This window comes from Gadus macrocephalus, chromosome 7, assembly GCF_031168955.1.
Source record: "Gadus macrocephalus chromosome 7, ASM3116895v1".
Lineage (NCBI taxonomy): Eukaryota > Metazoa > Chordata > Actinopteri > Gadiformes > Gadidae > Gadus > Gadus macrocephalus.
This window is the reverse complement of record NC_082388.1, coordinates 27,987,510-28,007,043: the sequence shown is the minus strand read 5'-3', so window position 1 is coordinate 28,007,043 and position 19,534 is coordinate 27,987,510. Positions and strand designations below refer to the sequence as shown.

Below are 19,534 nucleotides of genomic sequence, written 5' to 3'. Positions count from 1 at the left end.
GGCAGTAGGCCTGCAATGTATTTTTTTTTACTGTTATTAGATGTTGTGTTGGCAGTAGCGCAGTGGTCAATACAGTACAGGGGTCAGGGGTTAGCACGAGCCCAGCGCGGGGACAGAGTTTTTGGACAGAGTTGTGTTGCGGCTGCTTTGCAGATGATTGTTACGCGCGAAGGCAGAGAGGCGCTCAATAAGCTGTGCGAAAACCTGTCTGGTGACATATTTTAAGTGTGGCAGTTTCAAAGACGGGACGAATTTTCAATACACGGTAGAAATGTAACGATTTTATGAAAGTAAGTGAGATTCCGGACAAAATCGGTATGTGAATGAAACAAGATATTTGAAATCTATTTTCTCACGTTTAAATGGAATGAACGGCTCATGTGTTACCTGAAGTAAAGTGTAGGCTGGTACACCTTACACCTTACACAGCTGAAGGCTGGTACACCTTATTAGGATGGCGTGGGCGGAGGCGTGGTGCACTTTTGGCGACACCACATTCATTAAGTTTCCAACCGTGTTCGATAGTCCATTTACTCTACCGAGGGCTAACTGCTATCCAAGAGATGAGAGCATCGTCGTATTTCGTTGTCTGTTGCGTTCTGCTGAACCCCGGGGCTCTCGGCTTTGCCATATTGCCCGGGAATTCCCTGAATCACCAGGAAATAACTGAAGAGGCAATATTAAGTGCCACGCTTCTGGCTTGCCGCGATATTGCACAATCCGTGGGAACAGTTTTTACCTTTCCTGTAAGTATGTGTCGCCTGCGAATTGATCACTTTAATATGTTATGTTCATTACCATCAGATATGTATGTGTTAAAGTGTGTGCGTGCGTGTGTGTAGCCAGGGACCCTGACTGCAGGGGCCGTTGCAGTTGCATGCTCCTCGGCAGAATCCTCCAAGAGTTTCCGCAGAGCTATCTTTGGCATCACGGCTAGGAACGTGCGGGTGGACCTCCGCCACGCCCTCAACGCCAGCTTCCACTTCGACGACGAGATGTTTCTTGGCGGGAGGAGAATCATCGCGACGGGTCTGACGTCCGTCAAGGCCAGCAACAGAGAGGGCAACTTCGAGACAGCCAGAGAGATCCTGGGAGAGATTCTACACCCCTTACAGGTACTACCCTCCCCGCCCCCCCTATTCAATCCCCCAGACTCAACAGACTGATGCTCATGGTACCAACAGCCCCCCATCTCACCTGGGACTTTATGATTCAAGGACTTCTACAGCCACAGCAACTGGGTGGAGCTGGGGAACCGATCGCCACATCCCAGCCTGCTCCGCGCCGACGCTGACCTGGGGAGCGTGGCAGGTGAGGGGAGCCTGGGTTCTGAGTTCGGGAACAGAGACTGAACTTCCCCTCACTGAGCCAAACCCAACCTGGTGCGCTCTGTCCTCAGCGGAGAGCCGTCCCACCTGCCGGAACTGTGTGGGCGAGGACTGCTCTGACAACATCCTGGAGGACATCCTGCGGGAGGGGGTCCTGACCTCGGGGTACTTCGCCATCGTGCCGTTGGTCTCCACAAAACCACCCGGTGAGGACGTCTGCTTCTAACCGCTAGCTGGCTGCGCTCGGGGAGAGTGCCTTCCTCCGGCTCTACCGGGGGAATAGGACCATGTGTTGTTCTTCCTGGGTCAGGGGTCAGGGGGAGTAGGACCATGTGTTGTTCTTCCTGGGTCAGGGGGAGTAGGACCATGTGTTGTTCTTCCTGGGTCAGGGGTCAGGGGGAATAGGACCATGTGTTGTTCTTCCTGGGTCAGGGTCAGGGGGAATAGGACCATGTGTTGTTCTTCCTGGGTCAGGGGGAGTAGGACCATGTGTTGTTCTTCAGGGGTCAGGGGGAATAGGACCATGTGTTGTTCTTCAGGGGTCAGGGGGAATAGGACCATGTGTTGTTCTTCCTGGGTCAGGGGGAATAGGACCATGTGTTGTTCTTCCTGGGTCAGGGGTCAGGGGGAATAGGACCATGTGTTGTTCTTCCTGGGTCAGGGTCAGGGGGAATAGTACCATGGCTGTTTGTGAAGGCTGCAGCCTTGCTAGGACGCGTCCTTGCTAGTCGCATCCTATGGAGATGAGACTAGAGTGCTAGCTCGAGTGCTTCCTAGCGTTTGTAACGTTCAGACTTTGGAACGACTTGCTATTGTGGAAGGGCTTCCGCTTCCGCTTTTTAATACTGCGTTTCCGCTTGTAAACACATGTGCGCTTATGAATAAAACATGGCAGCAATCAAGCTGATCGATATTTATTTGACTTTTGTCTGTTATGAATGCGGTCATGTCTCCTTCGCATGGAGCCTCTTTGAGGAAGTCACAAAAGCTTTGTTGCGGTTGATCGAGTCGTCTTTATTCAAAAAAGAATCCATTCAATTTTTATAAAAATAAGTGAAAAAAAAAGACAAAGAAAGTGATGATAATCATGTATTTATTTGAATATATTATTTGACTGATCTGATTCATTCATTCATATATACCTACAATCTACCAGTGCTTTGAACACATAAGTATATTATCTAAAATACAATTATATACGTTCATTACAAATTACAAACATTGCAAATGATCGGTGGGGCATTTATTTCACAACATTGGATCCCGCAAGAGCTTCTCATCGAAAGTGGCAGCATCCCTTCCACCGGTAAACAAAGGTTTGTGCGCCACCCTAAGGCGCACAAAAGCCTCCGTTTGCTGGGCTGACCCTAAAAAAAAAGATTAAACACAAACATAAATAGGTATACATAAATAATGTCATCTTGTGAGCGAGTAAATTGACATCGGTGACAGTGGTGTTTAACACCAGCTACGTCCATGCAAAATATAGCAACATATCATTAAGTTGTTGATTATTTGCATTAACATGATGAATCTATAAAAACCAATACGGCACAAAATATTTCTGACAACTTTAATCTAACTTCACTTACATTTGAACGTGCACTGCTTTCCCTCTGCCATTTTCATTAATATCCCGTGCAGCGTGTGAACGCAGAGGATTGTGGGTAGTTTTAGCTCGTCTAGGATCCAGCGATGCATCCTTGAAAAATCTCGGAATTCTCAAAAACAAAGGACGCGAAAATAGTGCGAATTTCGAGTGTCCTCAACATTGGAACAGTGCTTGTCGGCGTTCTATGACGTAGCGTCCTTAAAAAGACGGCCTTTGTGCATGCTTCCTTGACATTGGGAAACAGCCCATGTGTTGCACTTCCTGGGTCAGGGGTCAACGGTCAAGGTGGAACAGTCCTGTCATGATGTGATGCATATGAGTCACTTCGTTACTTGGCAGACTTGCTTTGATTGAAGATGAATTTGATGAAGGAGGCGTTGGCCTGGAGCTCTGCCGTAGAGCGCTGCGTTGGGAATAGGCTGGAGCCTCTGGCTCCTGGAGCTCTGCCGTAGAGCGCTGCGTTGGGATTGGGCGGGGGGTTCTGGCTCCTGGAGCTCTGCCGTAGAGCGCTGCGTTGGGATTGGGCGGGGGGTTCTGGCTCCAGGAGGTCCGCAGTAGAGCGCTGCGTTGGGATTGGGCGGGGGGTTCTGGCTCCAGGAGGTCCGCAGTAGAGCGCTGCGTTGGGATTGGGCGGGGGGTTCTGGCTCCAGGAGGTCCGCAGTAGAGCGCTGCGTTGGGATTGGGCGGGGGGTTCTGGCTCCTGGAGGTCCGCAGTAGAGCGCTGCGTTGGGATTGGGCGGGGGGTTCTGGCTCCAGGAGGTCCGCAGTAGAGCGCTGCGTTGGGATTGGGCGGGGGGTTCTGGCTCCAGGAGGTCCGCAGTAGAGCGCTACGTTGGGATTGGGCGGGGGGTTCTGGCTCCAGGAGGTACAAATATTTCGCTGTCCGACGTGTCCGTGAGAGAACTTTCTCTTCATCAGAAGCTTAACCCATTTGTTCTTCTTTGTACCGACGGGAACAGGGAAGTGTAGCCACGGCGGGAGGCCGGACCAGACCAGCACCCTGGAGCCCCGCGGGGGGATCAACAAGGACACGGCCTCGGCCAGCCACGGGCACCTGCACCGGGCCGCCGCCCGCCTGGCCACCGCTGCCACCGCACAGCTGCTGGCCGACGTGGCGCAGGCGGCCGGGGAAACAGACTTCCTACGGTAGGAGGCCTACCGCAGGTCAGGGAGGGTTTAGACCAGGACGTCTTACGGTAGGAGACCTACCGGGGTTCAGGGAGGGTTTAGACCAGGACGTCCTACGGTAGGAGGCCTACCGCAGGTCAGGGAGGGTTTAGACCAGGACGTCCTATGGTAGGAGGCCTACCGGGGCTCAGGGAGGGTTTAGACCAGGACGTCCTACGGTAGGAGGCCTACCGCAGGTCAGGGAGGGTTTAGACCAGGACGTCCTACGGTAGGAGGCCTACCGCAGGTCAGGGAGGGTTTAGACCAGGACGTCTTACAGTAGGAGACCTACCGGGGTTCAGGGAGGGTTTAGACCAGGACGTCCTACGGTAGGAGGCCTACCGCAGGTCAGGGAGGGTTTAGACCAGGACGTCCTACGGTAGGAGGCCTACCGGGGCTCAGGGAGGGTTTAGACCAGGACGTCCTACGGTAGGAGGCCTACCGCAGGTCAGGGAGGGTTTAGACCAGGACGTCCTACGGTAGGAGGCCTACCGCAGGTCAGGGAGGGTTTAGACCAGGACGTCTTACAGTAGGAGACCTACCGGGGTTCAGGGAGGGTTTAGACCAGGACGTCCTACGGTAGGAGGCCTACCGCAGGTCAGGGAGGGTTTAGACCAGGACGTCCTACGGTAGGAGGCCTACCGCAGGTCAGGGAGGGTTTAGACCAGGACGTCCTACGGTAGGAGGCCTACCGGGGCTCAGGGAGGGTTTAGACCAGGACGTCCTACGGTAGGAGACCTGCCGGGGCTCAGGGAGGGTTTAGACCAGGACGTCCTACGGTAGGAGGCCTACCGCAGGTCAGGGAGGGTTTAGACCAGGACGTCTTACGGTAGGAGACCTACCGGGGTTCAGGGAGGGTTTAGACCAGGACGTCCTACGGTAGGAGGCCTACCGCAGGTCAGGGAGGGTTTAGACCAGGACGTCCTACGGTAGGAGGCCTACCGGGGCTCAGGGAGGGTTTAGACCAGGACGTCCTACGGTAGGAGACCTGCCGGGGCTCAGGGAAGGTTTAGACCAGGACATCCTACGGTAGGAGGCTTACAGCAGGTCAGGGAGGGTTTAGACCAGGATGTCCTACGGTAGGAGTTCTACCGGGGGTCAGGGAAGGTCTAGGCCAGGACGTTCTACGGTAGGAGGCCTACCGCGGGTCAGGGAGGGTTTAGACCAGGACGTCCTATGGTAGGAGACTTACCGGGGGTCAGGGAGGGTCTAGGCCAGGACGTCCTACGGTGGATTGGCTCAGGGAGGGTTTACTGTTGTTGAAGCCTGTTAATGCGGTCCCTCCACTGCGGACTCCGGCCTCAGGATGATGGGCGTGTTCAGCGGCTCCAGCAAGGCGCTGGTCTTCGTGGTCGACACCACGGAGAGCATGAGCGACGACCTGCCGGCGGTTAAGGCGGCGACGGAGACGCTGGTGACCACTCAAGAGGGAACGCCCGATGAGCCCTCGGTCTACATACTTGTTCCCTTCGGGGATCCGGGTAGGAAGCCACCGGAACTTGGAATGTTGTGTCTTTTATCCTGTTTGGTATCTGCTTTGGTATCTCTCTTTCTTCTGTAAAACTGGTTCTGAAGAGAAGGAGTGGTCACTCAAATGTTAGACATTAATTTCCTGGAAACTTGTGCCGTTCATGACTCGGCCTTGGGTTGACGTTCAGCTGTGTTGTTCCCCGTCTCCAAACTTCAGGCTTTGGGCCGCTGATGAGAACCACCGACTCCAAGGCCTTCATGACTCGACTCAACGCACTGACAGCCCGCGGGGGGGGCGACTCCCCTGAGATGAGCCTTTCTGCTCTCAAGGTGTTGCACGCCAACACCGGCCCCACCAATCCACTGTTGTTAGGTTTCAGGATTGGAGGAATTGCTATCTGCAACCCCTTTCAATTCAATTCAATTCAATTCAATTGTATTTGTATAGTCCTTAATCACCATTACAGTCTTAAAGGGCTCAACAGGCCAAATATGAATGACATCCCCCTTTACCCAAGTCCCCACAAGGGCAAGAAAAAACTCCCTTGAAATTAGCAAGGAAGAAATCTTGAGAAGAAATCCCTTCTTCCAGGGATGGTCAGGAGTGCAATGGGTGCCATCATTGACCTTTCAATCCTCCACGTGTTACAGTTGGCCTTGACAGCTGCACCCTCTGATTCTGAGATCTTCCTCTTCACGGACGCATCTGCTAAAGACACAAACCTCAAAGGGCCGGTGATCGCCCTGCTGGAGCGGACCCAGACTGTGGTACGAGGCTGCCCTGGTGATGTCTGAACACATTGTGGTCTGGCACCTGTAGTCCATTAAGCCCCCATCCCTTCTTTAGGTGAACTTCATGCTGACTGGCACCTCTGAGGAGAACAGCAGCCCGCCGAGCCGGGGGTCCTCAGCTGAAGCTCTACTTTACAGGCAGCTAGCTCAGGCTTCAGGAGGTCTGGCTATTGAAGTGACAAAGAGCGAGCTAACTGAAGCCATCAGCATTATAACGGCGTCCTCTGCTGACTCCCTGGTAACACAATACATCTGATCAGCCTCTGATGGCCAGCTTATCTTAATCATTGAGGCGTGAGCTCTGTGGTGTTCTCTCCCAGGTGACTCTTCTCCAGGCTTCCCGGAGCCCAGGGAGAGATGAGACCTTCTCGTTCCCCGTGGACGAGTCCGTACGAAGTCTCACTGTTTACATCACTGGAGGTTCCATGAGCTTTACCATCAGCAACCCCTCAGGTAACGCGAATAGAACCTCCCTCGACCTTTATCAACCCCTGAAGCAACACAAATAGAACCTCGCTCAACCTTTATCAACCCCTGAAGCAACACAAATAGAACCTCCCTCGACCTTTATCAACCCCTGAAGCAACACAAATAGAACCTCCCTCGACCTTTATCAACCCCTGAAGCAACACAAATAGAACCTCGCTCGACCTTTATCAACCCCTGAAGCAACACAAATAGAACCTCCCTCGACCTTTATCAACCCCTGAAGCAACACAAATAGAACCTCGCTCGACCTTTATCAACCCCTGAAGCAACACAAATAGAACCTCCCTCGACCTTTATCAACCCCTGAAGCAACACAAATAGAACCTCGCTCAACCTTTATCAACCCCTCAGGCACCACAAATAGAACCTCACTCAACCCCTCAGGCACCACAAATAGAACCTCACTCAACCCCTCAGGGGCCGCGAATAGAACCTCCCTCAACCTCACCCCATTCAACCCCTTCAGGAACGTTGACGCTTGGCCTATTTTCTATCGTCTTGGCTGCATTCTTAGCATGGATGCTTATCTTGGCAAAGTCAGACGGACGACTATGTTGTTGACTAGGCCATCTAATTGCCTTGGCCAATTGTCAGCATATTTATCCTGGAACCTGTTTTGCTGAAACTGAAAGATACCAGATCTGGAGGAAGATTGTGTCCTATGCTGTAAACTATGTTTCCATTGTGTATAGGACAAAAAACGATCTTGTAACTTGTATGCTTTTCATTCCTATAACTACTACCATTAATAACATATTTCACCTTATCCTATAAGTATGGACAATCTATTGGATGTTTGTAGGTTAATCATACAACTTATTACCCAACATATGTTTCTAACAGGCGAGTCTCAGAGCAGTACCGTGCAAAACGGACGATTAGGTGTTTTCCGGTCTGTAGGAAATTTAAAGGCGTTGAAACTAAAAACCCAAGTGGGAGAGTGGACTGTGGAACTGGTGTCATCCAACCCTTACACTCTGAAGGTCACAGGTAAGACACTTGAGGCGGTATGCTTTTGGTTTATGAACAAATACAATTAAATTAATGATTTGCTCATGCTTTAAATAGTGTGTGTGTGTGTGTGTGTGTGTGTGTGTGTGTGTGTGTGTGTGTGTGTGTGTGTGTGTGTGTGTGTGTGTGTGTGTGTGTGTGTGTGTGTGTGTGTGTGTGTGTGTGTGTGTGTGTGTGTGTGTGTGTGTGTGTGTGTGTGTGTGTGTTGGTTAAAGCAGCCTCACCTGCCTGAGTCTGAACTCATCTGGTGCTGGTGAGGCTGCACACCTGTTGCACATTGAGTAGTCAGTGAGGAGAGGAAGCTCTCCTTAGTGTGGCAATGGCTGCTGGTGTGCAACAGGTGTCTGCCTTCTTCGGCAGATCTCTGAGCATGTCAAATTTGCATTGTCAAGGAAACGTCTGGTGCATGGTCCCATGTTTATGTTAATGGCTGTTTGGTGTACTTACTCACTGGTTTACTTAGCAATTGGTGTTCTTACTAATTGGTGTACTTACTGACTGTATTTCCCTCAGGCCAGAGCGACGTTGACTTCCTGTTTGACTTTGTGGAGATGTCCGAAGGCCCTTTCGCTGGCCTCGACGTGTTGGGGTCCCGGCCCAGAGCAGGTAAGAGGGCCGCTCTCGTGTTAATGAGGTCATGCACCCCTGACCCTACTGACCCTGACCCTACTGACCCTAACCCTACTGACCCTGACCCTACTGACCCTAACCCTGACCCTACTGACCCTAACCCTACTGACACTGACCCTACTGACACTGACCCTGACCCTACTGACCCTAACCCTACTGACCCTGACCCTAACCCTACTGACCCTGACCCTACTGACCCTAACCCTGACCCTACTGACCCTGACCCTACTGACCCTAACCCTACTGACCCTGACCCTACTGACCCTAACCCTACTGACCCTAACCCTACTGACCCTACTGACCCTAACCCTACTGACCCTGACCCTACTGACCCTAACCCTAACCCTACTGACCCTAACCCTACTGACCCTGACCCTAACCCTACTGACCCTACTGACCCTAACCCTACTGACCCTAACCCTACTGACCCTGACCCTACTGACCCTGACCCTACTGACCCTGACCCTACTGACCCTAACCCTGACCCTACTGACCCTAACCCTACTGACCCTACTGACCCTAACCCTACTGACCCTGACCCTACTGACCCTAACCCTAACCCTACTGACCCTAACCCTACTGACCCTAACCCTGACCCTAACCCTACTGACCCTACTGACCCTAACCCTACTGACCCTGACCCTACTGACCCTAACCCTACTGACCCTAACCCTACTGACCCTGACCCTACTGACCCTGACCCTACTGACCCTAACCCTGACCCTAACCCTACTGACCCTAACCCTACTGACCCTAACCCTACTGACCCCCCCTAACCCTACTGACCCCCCTTAACCCTACTGACCCTGACCCCCCCCTAACCCTACTGACCCTACTGACCCCCCTAACCCTACTGACCCTACTGACCCCCCCTAACCATACTGACCCTACAGACCCCCCCTAACCCTACTGACCCCACCTAACCCTACTGACCCTACTGACCCCCCCCTAACCCTACTGACCCTACAGACCCCCCCTAACCCTACTGACCCCCCCATAACCCTACTGACCCTACTGACCCCCCCTAACCCTACTGACCCCCCTAACCCTACTGACCCTACAGACCCCCTCTAACCCTACTGACCCTACTGACCCCCCCTAACCCTACTGACCCTACTGACCCCCCCTAACCCTACTGACCCTACTGACCCCCCCTAACCCTACTGACCCCCCCCTAACCCTACTGACCCTACTGACCCCCCCCTAACCCTACTGACCCCCCCTAACCCTACTGACCCCCCCCTAACCCTACTGACCCTGACCCCCCCTAACCCTACTGACCCTGACCCCCCCCTAACCCTACTGACCCTACAGACCCCCCCTAACCCTAACCCTTACCAGCCCTAACCCTACTGACCCTGACCCCCCCTAACCCTACTGACCCTACTGACCCCCCCTAACCCTACTGACCCTACTGACCCCCCCCTAACCCTACTGACCCTGACCCCCCCTAACCCTGACCATGTGGAACATAGATTAGATTAGTTTCTCAAAGTCGATTTTGTTTTAATCGTATAAATGTAACATGTTTGAAATGTACAAGAAGAAGTTAAACGTACAAATGTCCTGGAGAATGAATTGATGTATGAACCACCTTCCAGGGGGGGAGGGTACCCAGGATCAGGGCACATGTTGTGAGTGTTTTAGTAGTTAATGTCATGAATGACCCGAGCTGTGCCCCAAAGGGGCGAGCGGGACCCTGCTGCTGTCGCTGACCGCCCCCCAGGCCGCCCTCACGGAGGTGTTGCTGGTGGAGCCGCAGGGCGGGGGGGCGGTGAGGGGCCGGCTGGAGCCCCGGGGCGGGGGGGAGGTCCTGGCCCGCTTCAGCGCCGTGCCGGCGGGCGCCTTCGGGGTCCGCGTGAAGGGCCGCGGGGGGGCCCCCGGGGGGACCTTCCAGAGGCAGGCCCCCGGCGTCCTACGGAGCTCCAACATCACAGTCAGGGTGAGCCCTAACTCAACCAATGAGCAGTGCTCACCTTAACCAATGAACAGAGCTCAACCAATGAGCAGAGCTCACCTTAACCAATGAACAGAGCTCAACCAATGAGCAGAGATCACCTTAACCAATGAACAGAGCTCAACCAATGAGCAGAGCTCACCTTAACCAATGAACAGAGCTCAACCAATGAGCAGAGCTCACCTTAACCAATGAACAGAGCTCAACCAATGAGCAGAGCTCACCTTAACCAATGAACAGAGCTCAACCAATGAGCAGAGCTCACCTTAACCAATGAACAGAGCTCAACCAATGAGCAGAGCTCACCTTAACCAATGAACAGAGCTCAACCAATGAGCAGAGCTCACCTTAACCAATGAACAGAGCTCAACCAATGAGCAGAGCTCACCTTAACCAATGAACAGAGCTCAACCAATGAGCAGAGCTCACCTTAACCAATGAGCAGAGCTCATCTTAACCAATACAGGTTAAAGGTCCCATGACATGCTATTTTATGTATTCTTTAATTAGTGGGCAACTAACACAGTATTCAAAGACGTTCCCGAAATTCAGCCGTGGTGCAGAGTTACAGCCACTCCGAGCCAGTCGCACATTGAGCTTCCCCCAAATGCGCTGTTTTGGTGTCTGTAGCTATAATGCAAATGAGGAGGAGCGAGGCGGGTCAAGGAGGAGGGTGGGGGTGTGGCCCTGAGCAGCTTGCAGCCACGGTACCATGCGCTCTGTTTACAGTGGATGTATCGCAATGGCGAGGCGCACACAGCCTTTAGCCGTGTTCTGTAAATATTCTAGAACACAGAGGAGTCCTGGAGCTCTATATCTAAATATTATCATATAGCCTACATAGATATCTATATCATATAATATATATTATCACGGCCAAAAGCTGTGTGAGCCGATATTATGAATCTCAAACGACCGCGTTGGGTTCTCCGACGTTCCTGGTTCTTCAACGTCCTCATCAATGTGAAGTAGACTGAACCGCGACAAGGAGGAGAAAGGGATCGTTGCCGGGCAGCGCTTAGGCACCTCAGCGGGGCTCAAGCGGGAGACATTCGCCGCCAACAATCCCTTTCTCCTCCATGTCGTGGTTCATGTTCTTGAGGGAGTCAAAGCCAAAGTTCCTTCCCCCCAATTCATTCTCAACCTTGGCTGAGATAACCCCCACTACGGAGTCTCGTTGTAGAAATACCAGAGACGAGAGCCCAACGTGTTATGCGCCATAACACCAAAAGCAGAACGGTTATCCAAATAACAAGGAAGTGTACAACACTTGCGTTACAGTCCTGGAGCTCTATATCTAAATAATATCATATAATGCATAGAAATCTATATCATTTAATACATATTATCACGGCCAAAAGCTGTGTGCGCCTCCAGACGATATTATGAATCACAAACGACTTCGTTGGGTTCTGCGACGTCTCTGGTTCTTCCACTTTCACATTAACCTGAAGTCGACTGAACCGCGCGCTGCCTGCTGCCGGCTGCCCGCTGCCGGGCGATGGTGCCTCGCGGCAACCGGCGGCATGTCGCAGTTCATGTACTTCAGCGAGTAAAAGCTAAAGTTCCTTTCCCCCAATTCCTTCTCAACCATGGCTCAGATAACCCCCAATACGAGTCTCGTTGTGGAAATACATGAGACGTCAAAGAACCGACAAGAAACACTTGCGTTACAGTGTGTGTATTCACACACACACACACACACACACACACACACACACACACACACACACACACACACACACACACACACACACACACACACACACACACACACACACACACACACACACACACACACACACACACACACACGTGGCGCTCGCACCGTCGAGTCTCATTGGCGGGCCAACGTCTCTGGGCGGGCCAGGCAGAGTAAGGGGAGGAGCTGAGATTCTTGGTGACGTCATGAATACAGACATTCCAAATCAGCGTGCTTGAGCCTCCGTTTTTTCAAAGGCGAGCAGAACAGCTAGTGCTCGTTTTACACCAAACGCAAGTTTTAGCCACTGGGGGACCATAGGCAGGCTAGGGGAACTCATATTTATGTTAGAAAACCTCATAAAGTGAGATTTTCATGTCATGGGACCTTTAACCTGACTCAGACTGTATATATACAGGTTAACCTGACTCAGACTGTATATAATACAGGTTGACCTCAGACTGTATATAATATAGGTTAACCTGACTCAGACTGTATATAATACAGGTTAACCTGACTCAGACTGTATATAATACAGGTTAACCTGACTCAGACTGTATATAATACAGGTTAACCTGACTCAGACTGTATATAATACAGGTTAACCAGACTCAGACTGTATAAAATACAGGTTCACCTGACTCAGACTGTATATAATACAGGTTAACCTGACTCAGACTGTATATAATACAGGTTAACCTGACTCAGACTGTATATAATACAGGTTAACCTGACTCAGACTGTATATAATACAGGTTAACCTGACTCAGACTGTATATAATACAGGTTAACCTGACTCAGACTGTATATAGGTTAACCTGACTCAGACTGTATATAATACAGGTTAACCTGACTCAGACTGTATATAATACAGGTTAACCTGACTCAGACTGTATATAATACAGGTTGACCTGACTCAGACTGTATATAATACAGGTTAACCTGACTCAGACTGTATATAATACAGGTTAACCTGACTCAGACTGTATATAATACAGGTTAACCTGACTCAGACTGTATATAGTGTGGCAACCCGCCACGTTAAGCGCACCAACTCCTCCCAAACAGGACACAATTGCGTTGCGAAAAGCCAAAAAAAGGCATGTTTATTTCAGAACATAAAAGTCTCTCCAAACACAAAAAACGTACGACCTGGGAGGAATCAACGGTCCCCTCCTTCGTGGGTGGAATCCCGTCACCCACGAGGACCGGTCTCTCCGTGCTGGAGCTCCAGGGCTGGGTGAGCCCCGAATGAGTGGAGAAGCGGGCTATTTAAGCCCTGCTTCTCCACTTGTTCCTCAGGTGCTCTGAATATCCTTAATTGGCCCAGGCCGGGTTGCCACACTCCTCCACCCTTTGCTGAAGCCTCGGGTGGCCTTTCGGAGGTGGCAGCGGTCCGGCGCGCAGCGCAGCATGGCTGCTTCTGCTGCCGGCGTGGCTCGTTTCGCGGCCTAGTCTCCCGCAGTCTCGTCTCAGCGGCCTCGTCTCCCGCGACCTCGTCTCCCGCGACCTCGTCTCCCGCGGCCTCGTCTCCCGCGGCCTCGTCTCCCGCGGCCTAGTCTCGGGCTGCGTCGTCTCGGGCTGCGTCGTCTCTGGCGGCATCGTCTCTGGCGGCGTTTCGTCTCTGGCGGCGTTTCGTCTCTGGCGGGGTCGGCTCCGGCTGCGTCGGCCCCGGCTGCGTCGGCTCCGGTTTGGGGGTGGCTTGAGGTGGGTGCTCCCACCCAAAATGGCCCGTAGCTCGGTCGAGTTGCCCGCATTCTCCACCATATGTGGCAACCCGCCACGTTGAGCGCACCAACTCCTCCCAAACCGGACACAATTGCGTTGCGAAAAGCCAAAAAAAGGCATTTATTCACAAACAACTTAACAATCAACCATAAAGGAGACGCGGTCTCTCGGGCCTCCATGGGCCTCTTGGCTCTCTCACTGCCACGAGCACTTCCTTCCTGCTCCCGTGCCCGTGCTGTGCTGTGCTGGTCCTCCTCTTAAAACGGCTCTCGTGCTTTCGGCCAGGTGTCCCCCAATCACCCTGATTGGGGTGCCGAAAGGGCTGCTCTCTCTCGCCGGCTGGTGGGTGGGGGTGGTACACCCCGTCCTCTACGGTACCCCGGGCCCGTCCAGGCCGAGGACCACGTGGCGGGATGCCACAATAGGTTAACCTGACTCAGACTGTATATAATACAGGTTAACCTGACTCAGACTGTATATAATACAGGTTAACCTGACTCAGACTGTATATAATACAGGTTAACCTGACTCTACGTTCCCTCTGTTCCGTAGTCCGAGTCGGAGAACATCATAGTTCCAGGAACGCCGTTCCTGGTCCGCTTCACCGTGACGACGGGCGATGTGGGAGGCAACTTCTCCATCCAGGTGACGGACGACCGGGGCTTCGTCACCGACTCCCCCGCCCGCCTGGAGCTGGTTGCCGGGGGCGAGGCCAACGGGACGGTGACCCTCTCGGTGCCCCGCAACACCCCGTCAGGAAGTGATGTCACCCTGACCATCCAGGCGGAGGCACCGGGAGGAGCCGACGCCAACTACGTGGTGGAGCGCTACTCCGTCGTCAACACGGTAACGCTGCTCCGTCACCACGGTAGCGCTGCTCCGTCGCCACGGTAACGCCGCTGTGATGGTGGAGCGCTATTGCTGCCCGGCCTCTATATATACAAGAGGCTGTGACCTCCCTCCTCCTCCTCTCCTCTGACCTCTCTTGTCCCTCCCCTCCTCCTCCTCCTTCTCCCCCATCTCCATCCTCTTCTCCCCTCCTCCGCCTCCATCCTCTCCTCTTCCTCCACCCTCTCCTCCTCCTCCACCCTCTTCTCCCCACCACCTCTTCCTCCTCCACCCTCTCCTCCTCCTCCACCCTCTCCTCCTCCTCCTCCTCCTCCTCCACCCTATCCTCCTCCACCCTCTCCTCCTCCACCCTCTCCTCCTCCTCCTCCTCCTCCACCCTCTCCTCCTCCTCCACCCTCTTCTCCCCACCACCTCTTCCTCCTCCACCCTCTCCTCCTCCTCCACCCTCTCCTCCTCCTCCTCCTCCACCCTATCCTCCTCCACCCTCTCCTCCTCCACCCTCTCCTCCTCCTCCTCCTCCTCCTCCTCCACCCTCTCCTCCTCCTCCTCCTCCTCCACCCTATCCTCCTCCACCCTATCCTCCTCCACCCTATCCTCCTCCACCCTCTCCTCCACCCTCTCCTCCTCCTCCACCCTCTCCTCCTCCTCCACCCTCTTCTCCCCACCACCTCTTCCTCCTCCACCCTCTCCTCCTCCTCCTCCACCCTCTCCTCCTCCTCCTCCTCCACCCTCTCCTCCTCCACCCTCTCCTCCTCCTCCTCCTCCTCCTCCACCCTCTCCTCCTCCACCCTATCCTCCTCCACCCTCTCCTCCTCCACCCTCTCCTCCTCCTCCTCCTCCTCCTCCTCCACCCTATCCTCCTCCACCCTCTCCTCCTCCACCCTCTCCTCCTCCTCCTCCTCCTCCTCCACCCTCTCCTCCTCCTCCTCCTCCTCCACCCTCTCCTCCTCCTCCACCCTCTCCTCCTCCTCCTCCTCCACCCTCTCCTCCTCCACCCTCTCCTCCTCCTCCTCCTCCTCCTCCACCCTCTCCTCCTCCTCCTCCTCCTCCACCCTCTCCTCCTCCTCCACCCTCTCCTCCTCCTCCTCCTCCACCCTCTCCTCCTCCACCCTCTCCTCCTCCTCCTCCTCCTCCACCCTCTCCTCCTCCTCCTCCTCCTCCTCCACCCTCTCCTCCTCCTCCTCCTCCTCCACCCTCTCCTCCTCCTCCACCCTCTCCTCCTCCTCCTCCTCCACCCTCTCCTCCTCCACCCTCTCCTCCTCCTCCTCCTCCTCCACCCTCTCCTCCTCCTCCTCCACCCTCTCCTCCTCTCCTCTCCAGTGACAGACTTCCAGCCCCCCTCCTGCACCCTGGTCCTTCGGGAGGGCTCCTGTGAGGGTAACTGCAGCCAGGTGGGGGACTGGGCGGTGGTGGTGGACGTGGCGGACGTGTCGGGGGTGGGCCGGCTGGCCCTGCTGCAGGGCAACGGCACCCTGAGCTCGGCGGTGGTGGGGCTGGGCGCGGGGGGGCAGAACGCCAGCCGGGTGACCTACCGGGCCTCCTGCTGCTCCCCGGAGGCCGAGCTGCTGACCGTGGACGGGGTGGGCAACGTGGGCTCCTGCCCCTACAGCGCCCGGGGCCCTGACCCCGCGGCCCAGTCCCCGGGGGCCGCCCTCACCCCGTCCTGCCTGGGCTCGGGCCTGGCTCTGGTCCTGGCCCTGGCCCTGGTCTGGCCGGCCGGGGTGTGATCCTGGGTGCGGTGTTGTGTCCAGGTAGCTACCATCTCATCTTCTTATTCTCTATAGTCGGACGTTGAGGAGCGGGGAACGGCAGGGCGGGATCAAAGCAGAACCTCAGGGATCAGTGGTTAGCTGCTAACAGCAGGACCTGGTCCCAGGGCTAGGCTAGGGCTGGGGTAGGGCTGGGGTAGGAGTAGGGCTAGGGTAGGGCTAGGGTAGGGTTAGGGCTGGGGTAGGGCTGGGGTAGGGCTAGGGTAGGGCTAGGGTAGGGCTGGGGTAGGAGTAGGGCTAGGGTAGGGCTAAGGTAGGGTTAGGGCTGGGGTAGGGTTAGGGCTAGGGTAGGGCTAGGCTAGGGGTAGGGCTGGGGTAGGGCTGGGGTAGGAGTAGGGCTAGGGTAGGGTTAGGGCTGGGGTAGGAGTAGGGCTGGGGTAGGGCTAGGGTAGGGTTAGGGCTAGGGTAGGGCTGGGGTAGGAGTAGGGCTGGGGTAGGGCTGGGGTAGGAGTAGGGCTGGGGTAGGGCTAGGGGTAGGAGTAGGGCTGGGGTAGGGCTAGGGTAGGGCTGGGGTAGGAGTAGGGCTGGGGTAGGGGTAGGAGTAGGGCTGGGGTAGGGCTAGGGGTAGGAGTAGGAGTAGGGCTGGGGTAGGGCTAGGGGTAGGAGTAGGAGTAGGGCTGGGGTAGGGCTGGGGTAGGAGTAGGGCTGGGGTAGGGCTGGGGTAGGGCTAGGGGTAGGGCTGGGGTAGGGGTAGGGTAGGAGTAGGGCTGGGGTAGGAGTTGGGCTAGGGGTAGGGCTAGGGGTAGGGGTAGGGGTAGGAGTAGGAGTAGGGCTGGGGTAGGGCTAGGGGTAGGGCTGGGGTAGGAGTAGGGCTGGGGTAGGGCTGGGGTAGGGTAGGAGTAGGGCTGGGGTAGGAGTAGGGCTAGGGGTAGGGCTAGGGTAGGGTTTGGGGTAAGAGTAGGGCTGGGGGTAGGGGCAGGGTTTGGGGTTAGGGGTAGGACTAGGGTTAGGAGTAGGGTCCACTACACTACACTGGGAGTCCACTGCGTCTTTGGAAGATAGTTAATTAGTAGAAAATTCATTTTGCTGAAGAGATTAATAAACTTTGGGGCCCTATTTTAACGGTCTGAAACGCAAGTGGGAAGCGCAAAGCGCAAGTAGCTTTGTGGGCGGTTCTACGGCGCTATCGCTATTTTACAGGCGGATAAATGACACTTGCGTCGCGGCGCAAGTGTCAAAAGGGTTGGTCTGAAGCAGCCTAATTACCCGTAGGTGTGGTTTGGGCGTAACGTCCAACAAACCAATGAGAGTGCCAGCTCCCATCCCCTTTAAGAGCCATGAGCGCATTTGAGTCGGACGAGTTGATATTTTGACAGCGCGTCTGCAGTCTCCGATGAGACAGATGCACATGAATTTCAAACTGCAAATGGCTGTTTATTGCCAAATAATATGGCCTAATTCACACATGGAATAAGGGGTTTTCTTCCACAACTTCAGAAATACTGAGTCCTCAAATAAATTTCGGCAAAGAAAACGTATAAGATATAACATGATATGCGGTAACTGTGGTTCTATTTAATGATATACGCAATACATTATAAACATTGTTTCTTATCAGTATTGTATGCTATCCTAATATGCATGTGTCCCCGCGGTAATAGACATTGCCATTGATTGTATTATGCGTTACGTGTTTAGTTTGCGTGTGTTTAAACAGAGCACACACGCGCGCCCGCATTCATTCATTCTTTTTAACACTCACTCGCGGTAAAACAATGTTTTTCACGATCAAATACTCATCAATCCTAAAAGTTATGGGCATGTAGGCCTACACGATGTCTGTGTCAAGAAAATATGTGTTTGCTGTACGGTGTTTGCAGATGCATTGATTTAAAAGTACAACTTATTACCGCTGCATCAGCTGTTCTTTCCCAAATAATTTACCAAGAATGTGCGGCTAGGTAGATGGGAGAAGCAAAGTGTATGCGCGAGGTGCACAAGCAATCCGTATGCATCGCATGCGCATGTATGCATGTGCCCTTAAAATAGCATCTGAACAACGCGCCACAGACTTTAAACCAGGTATATCCTGGTCAGTAGCGCAATGGTATTTAGAAACGGCAAAATACCGTTTGCGCCAGAACACGCCTCCTCCTTCCGCCGAACCGCCCCTTGGGGCGCATGATCAATATACCGGCGAGTGGCGGTGGTGGGAAAAGAACGCTCTGCGCCAGTTGTAAACTAGCAACGACACATGCGCCAGTGACTAAGTCACTTGCGCCGGATGCAAGATAGGGCCCTGGGAGTTTCGTCGGCTTACTATCGTACCTGGTGACAGGTTCTAGCTCTGAGACCGTCTGTGTCATTAAGGCGTTGTAATGCAGGCCTTACTGTCTCCTGTTCCTGAAGGCGTTGCCCTGAATGACTCGCTGGCCATCATCTGTTCCAGCGTCTGAAAGGAGGCGGCTCCTCTCTCCACATAAAGCGGGTTCACGAAGAACCCAGAAAACGTCACCACAGCAGAATTAAGAGATTGCAAGTGGTCTCTTTAGAAAAAAATGATTGTTTTTATTGATGTTACAACTTGTCTCATGTACATTTGTTTACGGATCACACAAAAATCATTTATGTTTTCAAATTTTGATTCTACTTCTCCTTTTGCTTTATCACTATTTACATATTATCTGAGGTTTGAAAACGTTGTGTTATTCAGTGGTTAAATTATTGTGTGTGTGTGTGTGTGTGTGTGTGTGTGTGTGTGTGTGTGTGTGTGTGTGTGTGTGTGTGTGTGTGTGTGTCATTATCCAACCGATCAATGTTTAACTAATCCTAAACATGTCCTCAATATACTCCTCCCAGTCCGCCTGCCACTCAAACAATGTGAATATGGATCCCTCCGTAGGGCGGGGAGGGGCGATGCAGAGCCATTGGTATTAATAAAGATGAGTAACTCAGACTAATGTGTGTGTGTGTGGGGTCAGGCCGTGCCGTTGGTGTACTGGGAGAGCTTGTTCTCAAGGTCACATATCCTCTTCTCCTGAGACAGCACGGTGGACTTGAGGTTCTGGAGCTCCTCCAGCAGCCGCTCTA

At 53.7% G+C, this 19,534-nt stretch overlaps 2 protein-coding genes across 2 annotated transcripts in view; one reads left to right on the top strand and one right to left on the bottom strand.

Moving 5' to 3' along the window:
• Positions 1 to 418: 418 nt before the first annotated feature.
• LOC132461123 (von Willebrand factor A domain-containing protein 7-like) lies at positions 419 to 19,400 on the top strand. Its single transcript, XM_060056168.1, has 16 exons — positions 419 to 746; positions 843 to 1,115; positions 1,218 to 1,311; positions 1,400 to 1,534; positions 3,900 to 4,086; positions 5,413 to 5,588; positions 5,795 to 5,907; positions 6,229 to 6,345; positions 6,425 to 6,607; positions 6,690 to 6,822; positions 7,702 to 7,848; positions 8,383 to 8,475; positions 10,185 to 10,441; positions 14,439 to 14,762; positions 16,010 to 16,486; positions 18,854 to 19,400. Exons 1-15 carry the CDS (start codon positions 564 to 566, stop codon positions 16,460 to 16,462), a joined length of 2,868 nt encoding a protein of 955 aa, XP_059912151.1. The 5' UTR covers positions 419 to 563; the 3' UTR covers positions 16,463 to 16,486; positions 18,854 to 19,400.
• A 21-nt stretch (positions 19,401 to 19,421) lies between these two features.
• LOC132461122 (telomerase-binding protein EST1A-like) overlaps positions 19,422 to 19,534 on the bottom strand; it is a 5,309-nt gene continuing 5,196 nt past the window's right edge. The window contains 1 exon segment of the mRNA XM_060056167.1: positions 19,422 to 19,529. Coding sequence (XP_059912150.1) covers positions 19,422 to 19,529 — 108 coding nt within the window.